At 44.6% G+C, this 13,752-nt stretch overlaps 1 protein-coding gene across 5 annotated transcripts in view; it reads left to right on the top strand.

The window, feature by feature from the left end:
- The window catches only part of IGF1R (insulin like growth factor 1 receptor), a 310,241-nt gene that overhangs the window by 234,251 nt on the left and 62,238 nt on the right, over positions 1 to 13,752 (top strand). For all 5 annotated transcript variants that reach the window (XM_032622093.1, XM_032622092.1, XM_032622091.1 and 2 more), the window contains 2 exons: positions 9,504 to 9,816; positions 13,576 to 13,724. In XM_032622093.1, the coding sequence (XP_032477984.1) occupies positions 9,504 to 9,816; positions 13,576 to 13,724 (462 nt within the window). The remainder of the gene's footprint in view (positions 1 to 9,503; positions 9,817 to 13,575; positions 13,725 to 13,752) is intronic.

Below are 13,752 nucleotides of genomic sequence, written 5' to 3'. Positions count from 1 at the left end.
GCTGATAAACTCGACAGGGCCCAGCCTTGCTGGAAGAATGTCCTTGAGGGTTCTATTTGCTGTAACTCAATAAATAAAGAAAGCTTAGTGGGTACATGCGATCTCCTTAATATTACCTTGATGCTTTACCCTTTTCAAGAGCATGATGTTTTGTGAGTTTTGTCCTTCCTCCAGACTAAGTGGTTCACCTCAGGGAGAAGAAAAGGATGTACAGAGAAAAGTGGCATGAGGAGAACTCCCTAGCCCTTTGCTTTTGGGCAGCAGAGTCTGGCTAAAACATCATGCCACCGTGGAGCAGAGCAGGGGAAGAGCCTGTGACCCAGTCAGATAGAGCTGGGTTTGAAGCCCAGGTTTACAGCTTAACAGTTACTCACTTGAACAATTAATAGCCCTGGACAGTTATTAAATCTCTGTGCCTCCATGTGGGCATCTACAAATGAGGATAATGATACTGACCCCATATAATTGTTAACATTAAGTTAAACAATAGGTATAAGATTGAGTCCTGTATTTAGACTCAAATTGCATTCAAGAAGGAGAGACTCCAGCAGTTATTGTGAAAGGAGGACAGGAATGTTAGGTGATTAGAAGGTCTGAATGAGCTAGCTCAGTGTGACAGTGGGAGTTATCTCGAAGGTCATACAGAGAGCCCCTGAGTGTGCTGCCTTGGTCATGGAAGACCGCCACTGGTCTCAGTGTCCTCGTATTCCACACTGTGGAGACTGCTTCTGCAGTGTTAGGGTAGATTTGGGGACAGGTAAGGAGCAGTGATGTTCATATACGTTGCATGAGCTGTGGCTTGAGTATTACCTTCAGAAGGAGGCAGGGATCACCGTCTTGGAATTTTGAGTCTGAGCAGTTGGAAGTCTGACGTGTGCAAGAAACCATCCACCTCCCCTGAGTATCAGACACCTGAACGAGGCCTGGGGAGAGCACCATTCTGGGTGGGGGTAAGGAGGAACTTGGTCAAGATGGGTGCCATGCGGCAGTAGCACTTTCTCTAAGAGAAAGAGCTCCCTTCAGCATTGCTTTAAGTCTCACCTAGGTTTTTGAAGAGCAGCACCTCAGACAGGCATGGGATGATGACCTCTTAACTTCCTTTCAACTCTGAGGATCCAGGGTTCGATGAAAGGCAGAACATGGCTGCAGAAGTCCTGGTTGCATTTGAACTGGGGCAGATCTAAGGGCCCTGGGAGCTTCTTGCAAGAGGGTCTCTGCTCCTGCAAGTTCTGAAGTGTCCCTGCCACCCCACAGCCCCTCGAAAGAATGTGACGGTTGGAGAAGACAGGTGATGGGAGGCGAGTGATGCGGAGGGAAAGTATGTCATTCCTGCCCCCTCTCCGTACCCAGTATTGCAGAAAGTCCATCTGCTGACACATTCCTGTGTCAGGACCCTTCCTCTTAGGAAGGAAGCTGACTCAAAACTGAGTCTTGGAAACACCTTCAAAGATCGCAAGGAGGAACTCGTCCGTACACTCTAGTCTTGGGAGAAAATGAGCACTTTCAGGCTCACTACATTAATAGGTTCAGGAACCGTGGCCCCCCTTTTACTAACCAGCCTCTCCAGGCTCACCGAGAGCTCTGTTCTGGGACCTTTCTGCGTGCCCCTGGGTTTCTTCCCCAAACTCTGTTGCTGGCGCTAACCCTTTCTGCTTCGAACAGAGAAACTGAAGTATCTTCAGGTTCTAACCATTACATTGTCTCTTAGTCTGGCCACTACTGTAGTATTAATAGAATGTTTTCTCCTACACAGGAGGTGGTTTCTTTTGGCTTCCAAAAGAGAAATGTTGTTGCAGGTGCAGCTTTCCTTTCTGAATGTTTCAGACACCAGGGTTACCACTAAATTCGGCTTAATGGCTATAGTTTTCCAGGCAGAAGCCAGTTGAAGTTGTTGGAAACTCCACCTGGGATTTCTAGGCAGTGGTCCTCTGGAGTTTTACAGTAGCAGTTTCTCAAGATGTCAAGAAACTTGAAAGATTCTTCTTGTCTCCTTTTTGAGAAAATTGTGCTTTACTCATTATATATATGTACGTTTTATAAATACATATACTCATTCATACATATGTGTGTGAGTGGAGCTCACACACAGTTGTGCCAGGTTTATTTTCGATTTATTTCATGGGTCTAAGCATTTTCGTGTAAGCTTGCTTTTCCGTCCTAGCTGACATATTTAGAGAACTACAGACTAATACACTGGGGTGAAATGTAGCTTCTCCCTGAGCCTGAGAAGCCTCGCTGCTCCTCACCTGTCTGCCCCTTTGATGGGTGTCTCCGCTCGGAGTGATGGGTCGGGAGGAATGTGTGTGCATGAGGTCAAAAGGCAGGAGAGATCGAAGATTATTTCACAGGATGAAAGGCCATGGGCTCCCTGGCCTGAGGTGGGTTTTCCCTGACCTCTCTGCAGTCCATCATGGCTCCTGGAGATGCGATACCCTTTCTGTCCAACTGGAACATCCGACCAAGGTGGTTCACCCACGTTCTTTGCTGAAAGGACCAGCGTGGAGCTCCAAAAGGAGCAGGGCCTGCAGGCTTCAGAAGCAGCCCTGAAGGCGAGGGTCTCTTTCAGCACTGGTTGATTTGGTGATCAAAGAGAAAGCAGTGGGGCCCAACCTCCTCTTTAGGTCCTTGCTCTGATGTTTGTGTGGCTTATAAGAAGAATTCCATAAATATATTATTATCATTACTTAAACCTGAACTTTGTCTGTCAAGGAGGGCGGCAGGGAGGGGTAGCAACATGGGACCCAGAATTCATAGGTGAATATATGGAAATCCACTTGAGTGGGTTATTTTAAAAGAGTGGAGGTATATGAAAGGAGCAGGGACTCTAGTAGGTGCTGCGGGGCCCCCATGGGTGGTGGTAGCCTGGGGATTCTGTCCTGGGTCCCTCCCGGACTCTTCTGCATCTGTCTGCTGACCACGCCCCATGATGTTACATCCATGCAGCCGCATGCCAGGCATTTCCATCTGGACATGTGCAGAAAACAACGCATCCCGAACAGAACCAATCTCTCTCTACCCCTGCTGGGGGAAAAAAAGAGTAATTCACCACATTAATCTGCCTGCTTTTCCCCATCTGTGCTGCTGCCCCCTTAGTCTGGACCGCTGTCGGTGCTCGCAGAGATGGCGACCGTGGCCCTGCGGGTCATCCTTCCATTCTCTTTTCCACTTAGCAGCCAGAGTGAGCCTTCTAAAATGCATATCTACTCATGTGACTCCCTGTTTAAAATCCTCAGACAGCATCTCTTTTCTCTTAAGAATCTGCCAAACTCCTATCTTGTGGCTCTCTGCCTCCGTCTACCCATCTTTCCTCCCAGTCTCCCCCACCCACCCAGGTCCCAAAGCCTGGGTCCTGCAATCATGCCGAGTCTGGTTCTCTGACCCTCGCTCCCCATCAGCCCTGCCATCACCCCCATGCACCTGCTAGCTCCTACTGGCCTTTCAAGCCGGGTTCTGGTGGTCCCTTCCCCTGGGAAGCCCTCCTTACTGGCCCTTTGCTTGCCCCTCATATTCCCACTGCTCGTCCTCAGGGGCTGGGCTGTCTCACCTGCTGAGCCTGCAGAACTGGGCCTAGGGCCTGGCTGATGTATTTAATAGTCAAAGGAGCCTTTCTCGTCCTTAGCTGTGGCTCAGTGCTCTCTGGAGGAGAATGCCGACAGCCTTGGGTAGATTTCTGGCTGTGCTTGGGGGGTGGGGGGCTGCTGTGAGTTCAGTTGGCCCAGCTGGGGTTTCCCTCCCCTCTCCTCCCCCACACCCCACAGTGTCCGATGGAATCAGTTTCTCTCCTGGCTGGGCAAGAAAACCACAAAATCTCTCTGGACCACATGTCTCTCTGATGTACTTGGGAAGTCAAAGTGTGCTTTCCTGGAGTTAGCAGCAGTTCACCTTAATGCATAGTGATGCCTGTCTCTTAGGAAAGGCACCCTCTTTTTATATGGAACAGTGGTGTGTCCCTTAGGGTACCCGGAAATACCTGAGAGGACCCTATACCAGTCTGTATTTTGATTCAGAAACTTGACCTTATTTCAACATCCATGAACTGGTTCTATCCTTTAGAAATTATTTGGGATGTATAAAATACATAGCTAGTGGGAAGCAGGCGCATAGCACAGGGAGATCAGCTCGGTGCTTTGTGACCACCTAGAAGGGTGGGGTAGGGAGGGTCGGGGGGGAGGGAGACTCAAAAGGGAGGAGATATGGGGATATATGTACACGTATAGCTGATTCACTTTGTTATACAGCAGAAACTAACACAACAATGTAAAGCAATTGTACTCCAATAAAGATGTTTAAAAATAAAAAAGAAATTATTTGGTATAGAATGTTTGTGTTTTTTGAAGTTGTGTGGCTAAGGGGCCCCTTTTCCATTTTTTGTTCCGTGTGAAGAGGATGAGTTCTCCATCTTCTCTTCCAAAATATGCTTTTAAAAATAGTTTCTCTGAGGTAAAGATTGTTAAAGAGCTTATTGGCAAGTACAGAAAGAAAGGTTTTTAAAATCCCTAGAAAGAATTTAATAAATATAAGGACTCAGGGAAGGAGGAAGAGAGTTAAAGGTTGATGTATGTGACTTTTTTTTGCTGTCCCCCAAAATGAAGAAAATGAGCTTTTAAATGCAGTGCCTCATTTTTATGGGATTGTGACCCTGAACGAATCCTTTTAGCGTAGATGTGGGACCTGTCGTTAGCTTTTCCAACAGTTTACGTAGGCGTTTGTTGTTATTTTTGGTCATTGTAAAAATTCCAATGAATAGAAAGATCTCATGGGCAAAATCAATTTGCTTTCCCCGCTGTGTATTTGTTAATTTATATTATTTTTTATTTTTAAAAAGTAGAAATGCCTTTCATCATGCTAGGTGTGCTCCTTATTCATGGAAGCCAGGGAAGAAGTTCCCTTCCTTTCTCCCTTAGCTCTGTAATTGGAAATTTGGTAACTGTACTAAATTTTAAGCTTTGGCACTCGTGTGAAGCAGCCATCCGTCTGCTGGCGAGACACACTGCCCGGGGCTTTTCAAAAAATCCCTTAATAGTCCTGAACACTAATAATATTTATATACATTGAGATGAGGCAAAATTTACAGCGGGCTTCTGGGGCTGGCTCCAGGACTCTCTAATCCTGAACTTCCGCCGGCTCCCCTGCCTCCCTCCCAGAGTCCTCTCAGGTGGTGCTGCAGCCAGGGGAACACTGGCTTCCGTCCCTGGGGTTTGTCCTCCAGCAAATAGTCACCTTTCTCTCCCTCTCCCCATCACACCCCTTTTTTTATTCCCCAAAAGCATTTGATACATGTTTGTGTACAGTTGCATCATGTGATGTAGAAGATTGGCGATCTTGATTTGTGATCCCTTTAAGAGGAATTGTTCCATCTTTAAAGAATAGGATTTTACCTAATTTAAGCTTTACTGAAATTCCTTCTGAAGTAGCTCCCATTGCTGAAACAAAACCCTAATTCCCTAGCCTGTGTGCTGCTTGTTGCAAGAACTGACTGACGGTGCAATTCTAGTAATGCACCTCGGGAGGGGGCGGTTGGGGGGGGGCGGTTTGCAATGGACCACTGCCCAGAGATGCTGTTTCAGTGGAATGGGGAATGGAATGCAAAACATATCTACAGATACTTTGTCAGGTTTTTTTTTTTTCTTTCTCCGACTGGAAATGCCCAACATTTATGTTTGAATCTAAGCAAGTGCACAGGGGCATTTTTCTGTTATTTTAAATGCTCTTAGTTTTTAATACTACATTAATAGCTTTTTAATATTGATGTCTGCTACTCGTCATTTTATATAGCATTTTATTCAAATTGTAAGCAAGGAAAGAAGGGTTTTACAAGTAAATATTGTTCCTAGTTAGTCTCTGATGATGATCGTAAGATTCTTAATCAATTTTCCTTCCTCCAAACACAAAGCCTGGTGGTGGCTGATGGCTGATGAGCAGCTCCGGGGACTTCAGTGCTCTGAATGGGGTGTGTGCTCAATCGGCAGGTTTGTGCTGTGACACCGTGAGCATGGTTTCTACAGCTAGTTTCACTTTAACTATGTGAACCTCACAGATCCATTATATAACATGAACTTTGTAGGGACAGCATAACATTTCTCCTCTGGCTTCATCCCTCTTCTTTTAGCTCTGCCCCCTCTGGTCATCATAACCCTCTGTGTTGCTGCCAGATGACCTTTCAAATATGAAAATTAGACCACATCGCTCTCCTGCCCAAAAGCTTTGTGATGTCCATTATCCACCAAAGAGCCTAAACCCCTCAGACAGGCCTACCATGCTTCTTTGAGCTGCCCCCCTCCTCTCTCCCAGCATCACCTGTTACTGGACCCCTGCCATCTTCACGAGTACCCAGTTCTCCCACCACAGCAACTCAGTTGCTTTTACACACATTTACATGTGATTTCATCTGTGTTACTCTTATCCTCCTCAGCTTTCAGCTTTCAGTTCCAGCCTCCACACCTCTGTGAAGCCTTCCCGGGAACCCAGGTTCCCTGGGCAGGCTGTACACCACTACACACTCCTGTTCTTACCTGGTGTATTGTCCATCTCTTAAGAACAGGGTCTGGCACACAGGTGCAGCGCACATTCAATAAATAGTTGCTAAATGGATGATTAAATGAAGGATAGGCAGACTTAAGTTCTCTTGTTTTTAGTTTAAAAACTTGAACTTAAGGGTTTGCAATTTTATTGTTTCTTTAGATCTTGGGCATTGAGGTTACTTCTGTAATGGATATATTTGAACTTAAACAGTCATTTAATCTATGTGATTATTAGATTAAGTGTGAGATTTGAGAGTGAAGTGTGTGTGGTGTGTGTGTGTGCATTTACTGCAAATACACTAAGCTTGTACATTCAAATTGGTGCTATCAACTTCAGGATGATCCCCTTGGTAGACTGTATATGTATCCCAACGTTTTAGGAGCTCCTACAACAATGTACCTTTTTGGCGTGACTAGAGATCTTTACTCCTTGTAATCTGTTGGATAGATTAGTTTTTGGAAACAGGCAGAAGTCATTGAGAGGCAATTCTGGTAAACAAAAATGACATAGACCAACAGGAACAGTCTTCTTCTTTGCTTATATTATACACTGGCTCTGAAGACACTTCTCAGTTGGGATTCGTTCAGTTGCATCTAACAAATAGCAGGTGCTTAAACAAGACACAAGTTTATTTCTTATTCATGTAAGGAAATCTAGAGGTAAGCAGTCCAGGGTTAGCCTACTGGCTACACAGTCATGAAGGACCAAGTTCCTTTTATCATGCTCCACTGTTCTTTTTAATAGATTTTAATGAGTTGTTTTATTTATTTATGGCTGCTTTGGGTCTTCATTGCTGCATGTGGGCTTTCTCTAGTTGCGGCAAGTGGGGGCTACTCTTTGTTGTGGTGCGTGGGCTTCTCATTGTGGTAGCTTCTCGTTGCAGAGCATGGGCTCTAGGCGCATGGGCTTCAGTAGTTGTGGTACGTGGGCTCAGTCGTTGTGGCTCGCGGGCTCAGTAGTTGTGGCGCACAGGCTTAGTTGCTCCACGGCATGTGGGATCTTCCCGGACCAGGGCTCAAACCCGTGTCCCCTGCATTGGCAGGCAGATTCTTAACCACTGCACCACCAGGGAAGACCCTCCACTGTTCTTAATGTGTCACCTCATGGCCCAAGATGGCTGCTTGAGCTTCAGGCATTACACCTGCATTCCAGCCAGCAATGAGGAGGAAAGATGTACCCCCTCTGCTTTAAGGACTCTTCTGGGAAGTTCCACCCCAAAAGTTCTGCCTAGAATTTAGGTCACTTCTAGCTACAAGAGAGGCTGGGAGATATAATATGTAACCGGGTGGCAAAATGCCCGATTAAAAATCAAGGTTTTATTACCAAAATAGATAAGAATAAATAATGGAAGGCCACCTATTTGTCTCAGCCAAAAATGATGATCAGATAAGAAACTTGCAAAATTATTTTAAGCCTGACAGTATCATGAGAATTTGTCTGTTTCTTCTGAGGTGATAGTATTCATTTGAATGTCCAGGTTCTGATACCTGTTTTTAAATGCACCTCTTGGCAGTAAAATAGGGTACTCCTCCATGCAGCTAGTGGATGTGTAAATTGGTACCAACTTCCCAGAGGACAGTTTGACCCAGCAAGGCTAACTCTGGAAATTGATTCTACTGAAATAATTAAGAATTCTCATGAAGATTGAGTGCTCATTGTACTAATAAAATGTTGGCAATAAATGAAATGTCTAATAGTAGGAGACTGATTATAACTTACGATACACTGTGTTATGGCATGCAACGCAGCTGTTAAATTATTGTTGAATTCACAGTATGTTATGCCAAAAAATGCTTTCAGAATGACTTGATCCTTTTTTATAGATATTTACATGTGCATGCACATGCGTAGGAAATGATCTGGGAGGGTCTCCATGGAGGTACTGATAAGATGACATTGTGATCAAGCGGACTAGATATTCTATGTATTTTCTTATCTATGATCTCTGATTTTTTCATCTTTTTTTATTATAAAGAAAATAATAGAATCTTCACTAAATAATGCATGTCAGAGTCAATAATATACATATTTAAATAATTTTCTGTTGTTTTCCAACTCAAGGAAAAAGTAGGAAGCATATAATGCAAACCAGATTTCATATTTTGTTGACTTACACTTCACTGGCTAGTAAGGCGAACAGCCCCTAGAGTGTGATCCTTACAGCATTGTTATGGAAATAAATGCCAGCTCATCTATTTGGGACAAAAACTGTGCCTCTCTTGTTTTTAGACACTGCTTTCACTTAACTTTAGCATAGAGGGAGTCAAAGTAGATAGTTTATAATATCCTACGGTCCTCTGAGATCGAGACACTGCCCACCCACCCACTTTCTTATATTTGAGAATTACCATCAGACATGGGGACTTCTCTGTGATATATTAGGTTGAGATATCATTGCTTATTTGGGGTAAGACCTTTGATATGATACAGGCATGCACAAACTTTTATAAAGCTATTTTGTCAGCCTGAATGGTATCATCTTTAGCATATTCTAGTTTAACCATTTCAAAAATAAATGAGCATTTCTGCACACTAAGGCTTTTCAAGATATTTCAATAAGGAACATATGCAAAATGCAGATTAAGTAGCACATATAATGCGTTCTAAGGTAATAATAAACTGTATTGTCCACATAGGGCTTCCACGGTGTCACGCATGCCACAGGTAACCTTTCAAGATGGGTATTATTACCCCATTCTGTAGATGAGAAGAGAGGATCAAGGTCAAAGATGGTAAGGACTCCTCCAAGACCAAACATAGTCAAATAGGAGAGGCTAGATATTAAACCCTGCTCGCCTGAGTCCAAACGCAGAGTATTTGCTCCCTGCCTTAATGAAATTCTCAATATGTAATACTGTTGATTCAAGTCCAATGCCCAGTGACGTTCCATTTGGGGATGGCGTTGTGGTTGATGGGTTGGATTGTGCCAGGTGGAGCGATCTGGCTCTCAGCCAGCCTCACACCCTGCCTGTCACCCACAGTGTGCCCGAGCACGTGCGGGAAGCGGGCGTGCACGGAGAACCACGAGTGCTGCCACCCCGAGTGCCTGGGCAGCTGCAGCGCGCCCGACAACGACACGGCCTGCGTGGCCTGCCGCCACTACTACTACGCCGGTGTCTGTGTGCCCAGCTGCCCGCCCAACACCTACCGCTTCGAGGGCTGGCGTTGTGTGGACCGTGACTTCTGCGCCAACATCCCCAACGCTGAGAGCAGCGATTCCGAGGGCTTCGTGATCCACGACGGCGAGTGCATGCAGGACTGCCCATCGGGCTTCATCCGCAACGGCAGCCAGAGGTCAGTGTTGGGGCCCGGGGGGCAGAAAGGTTGGTGTTGCCAGTGGCTCCATCCGGGTGGGACCCTGGGAAGGTTAAGGGAGAGGGGCCACCGCAGAGGGCTGGTATAACTTCAGTTTATGATGACTCTAAGAGCAATGGGGAGTTTTTTTGGTTTGAAAGCCTACTGCCTGGCCATTTGGAATTAAGTACCTGATTTGCGGGCTCAGGTCCCCGGAGGTCACTGACCCCCTGTGCACATGCAGGGCTGCCACCCCCAGCAGCAGGCCGGTGGGGGAGACTGTAGGTTGAGGTTTTCTCACCCTCAATGCTACTCAACACTAGACCAGTGAAGGCTTTGGGAGTGCGGGAAGGAAGACACGGCAAGCCCACCAGCATCCTTAAGGCAGTGAGCAGGCCTCCAAAGTCTCTTAGCACTGGCTCCCGTCCTGCCTGAACTAGCTGCCGCTAAGAGCAAGCAGTTTGTTCCATCAGCACCTCCTACACACACACGTACCCTTCACCCTCCCTCAGTTTTCTCTGTCTCTCTCATTTTGCTTCCTGAACATTGAGACTTCTCTTGGGAAGCAAAGAAGTTCCTTACGGCAAACAGCATCCCTCTCATGCATGCCAACTGGACTTCTGTGAATTTGTCATTGGTTTTAAGTTTTTGAAAAAGCAATGCCAGAATTGTTACAAAATACAGGACTATAACCCTGGAAGCAAGAGAAGACTAGAGATTTGGGGATGCTGTTTCCTCCTCTGGCGCAGAGCAGAGAACTCTTAGGAGAGAGTAATTCTGTTGTAATGGACTAAATGCCTACTTCGTGATTAGCACCAGAGGATCCTTACGTTTCGAGGTTCTTCAAAATAAAACTATTCTACAAATATAAAATACCATTGGAAAAGGAAACATTCATTTTGAGTATAACGTGTAACTTCCCTTCTGTTTGCTGCCTTCTGTTTCTGCAAACCTCATCAAGCAAGTCTTGGTAAAGGGGAATCTGTTTCTGGTGTAATATTTGGAGATGTTGCTCCTTCCGTAGGCTTAACTTCAAATCAAAGGTAAAGCTCACATTATTTCAAAAAATTAAATGTAGAGCTCTCTACCTGTCATCATTTCTGTAACGGTTATTATAGTAAAAGTTACTTTAAATACTTTAAAATGGTAAATGTGCCAGGGATGCCAGTGAACTGGAGAGTATACATATTCCACCCAAAATAAGTATGCCACATTTTACTCACATTTTATTGGCAGCCCTAGAACTTAAAAAGGCTTTGCCAGTACCCTGGGCAGTGCCTGGAACCCAGTTAAGGCTCAGCCACAGTTCCTCCCCAGGGGTTGGGGCCAAGATGAGGCAGCTGGTGCATGGCCTTGGGTCATAACTTCTTTGCCTTTCGGGTGAGTTTCCTGTGGTGTCTGGAGGCATTCAGTCATCTGCAGCTGCCAGAGTAGCGGGCAAAGTGGGATGTGCTGTGCACTGTGACAGTTTCTTCTACTGTAATTCATTTTTCAAAGAATTGAGCTGTTATTTTTCCTACCAATGCTTACAGTCTGTTCAAAGCTACAGATCTCCCTTTTACACTTTAAAATAAAATGCCGTCAAGAACTAATAAATCCCCCTCTCAGCCTTTAAGAGCTATTTGACCCTTACTTTAAAATATTTATTTTTTAATACTGTGTATACCCGAATGGATTTGAGGACGCTTAAACTATCAACGTGTAATCAGAGCACTTTCTTAGAAAAACATTTTTTTTTAAGTGCTGGATGATTCCTAGACATTTTAAGAAAGGTGTTTGGTTCAGAAATTGCTATTTGAATAAAATGTCAGGGGGAACTAAACATACACTTAACCTACAACCCAGTTACACTCCTGAACATTTATCACAGAGAAATGAAAACTTAGGTTCCCACAAAAACAGGTACACAGTTATTTGTAGCAGCTTCATTTGTAACAGCCAAAAACTGGAAACAGCACAGATGCTCCACAATAGGTAAACGGCTAAGCAAACCGTGATCCATCACACCATGGAATATCAATCAACAATATAAAGAAACAAACCATTCAAACACACACAGCATGGATGGATCTCAAGGACGTTATGCTGTGTGAAAAAAGCCAATCTCACAAGGTCACACACCATATGATTGCATTTATATAACATTCTCAAAATAACAACATAATAAGAGATGGAGAATAGATCAGTGGTTGCCATGAGTTAGAGATGTGGGGGCAGGGTGACTGTACAGGTAGCACAAGGGAGATGTTTGTGGTGATGGGCTAGCTGGTTATGGCGATTACACAGGTGATAAGATGACATGTAAGTATATGCAGGCATTGTACCTGTGTTAGTTTCCTGGTGTTGATATTGCTTTATCATTATGTAAGATGCAACCATTGGGGGAACCAGGTGAAGGGTACTCAGAACCTTTCTGTACTATTTTTGCAACTTTCTGTGTGTCTGTAATTATTTCAAAATAAAAAGTGTTTAAAAAGGGAGGTGGGGCATTATCTGGTTTGTAGGTAAATTAGAAGCAATAAAAGACAACAAAGAGTACTGAAGAAAAGCTGCTACCTACTCTAGAAGTGAGCATGTTGAGTGTGATGTTAGAGAAGGGAGAAACCTCCGTTGCTATGGTTGGCCCAGTTCCTTTGGAAACCTTGCCTCCTGTTCTCCCAATATGAAATAAGAAAACAGTAGGGAAATTTTATTTATCTATAAGCTTTTAAACAAAACCCTTCATCTTTGCCTTAAATATGCAGTAAGGTTCGGGGTGGGGGTACTTAATGCTAAGAGCTATAACTTACACTGTTTCCTTGACTGTTTTTCACTTCACGAAGTTTGAACAATCATTCAAGAACCGTCATGTAAATATAGTGGCTCTCCAATTCACCGTCCTAGTACACACACATCCCATAATGTTGTATCATTTATTTGTTTGGAAATTGACCCAACTTTCTGTGGTTCAGCAGCTGGATTAGTGTTTTGTCCACTGTTTCCTAAATAAGGGTAGGTAAGCAGGAAAAGTGCCAGCGTCACTCACTGGTCCCTGACTGTTGGTGGTTTGTGGCATGTTCAAGATTGCATGTGAAATAGGAGCTTATTACAAAGTAATGGAAGTTCCTTGTTTTTATTGTGTATGCAGCGAAAACAACACTTGGATCAATTTACAAGTTTCTGCCAAACACTGTCAAGAAATTATTTCAGTTGTGCTTTAGCAAGAAAGTAATGGATCTGTGCTATAGCACATGCCTTTTGGAATCCCTCATTGGACTTTGCTGGACCGCTGGCTGCAGGAGTTAGATTCCCATTAGTGGCAGAGACTCTGCCGTCCCTTTGCTGTCCCTGTCCACTCTCCCCGTGCCTCCTCCAGGGTGTGCCAGCAGGGGCCACAACATCAGAGAACAGTTCTGTTCTTCTTGGGAACCCCAGGTGCTTTCTTTCTGCAAAGCTGTTTCTCCCACATGGGACCAGCTGGCTCACCAGTCCCAGCCTATGATACACACATGTCTCAAGGGTGTATCATGTGTTTTGTCTGGAAACAGGCAGCATGCTTTTCCTTTGTAGGCAGTTTCTCCTTTTGGTTGCAATTTGAGTGGCTTATCCTGGGTAGGCTTGGGGATAAGAAACAGTGTGACCACTTGAATGCTTCCACCAGTTGCTTTTTGTAATGTGGACTGTAAAGACACCTAGAATAAAAGCATATCTTTATGATTTTTTTTAATGCAAGAAGACAGACTCAGCTCTCTGTGTTTTGGGTTGGTTTATTTTCAACAGCATGTACTGCATCCCTTGCGAAGGCCCTTGTCCCAAAGTGTGTGAGGAAGAGAAAAAGACAAAGACCATTGATTCTGTCACTTCTGCTCAGATGCTCCAAGGATGCACCATCTTCAAGGGCAATCTACTCATTAATATCAGACGTGGCAGTAAGTACTCCATCTCCCTGGAAGAGAG

The sequence above is a fragment of the Phocoena sinus genome, chromosome 2, assembly GCF_008692025.1.
Source record: "Phocoena sinus isolate mPhoSin1 chromosome 2, mPhoSin1.pri, whole genome shotgun sequence".
NCBI lineage: Eukaryota > Metazoa > Chordata > Mammalia > Artiodactyla > Phocoenidae > Phocoena > Phocoena sinus.
Note: the sequence above shows the minus strand (reverse complement) of the source record. Positions and strands in the feature narration are given on the sequence as shown.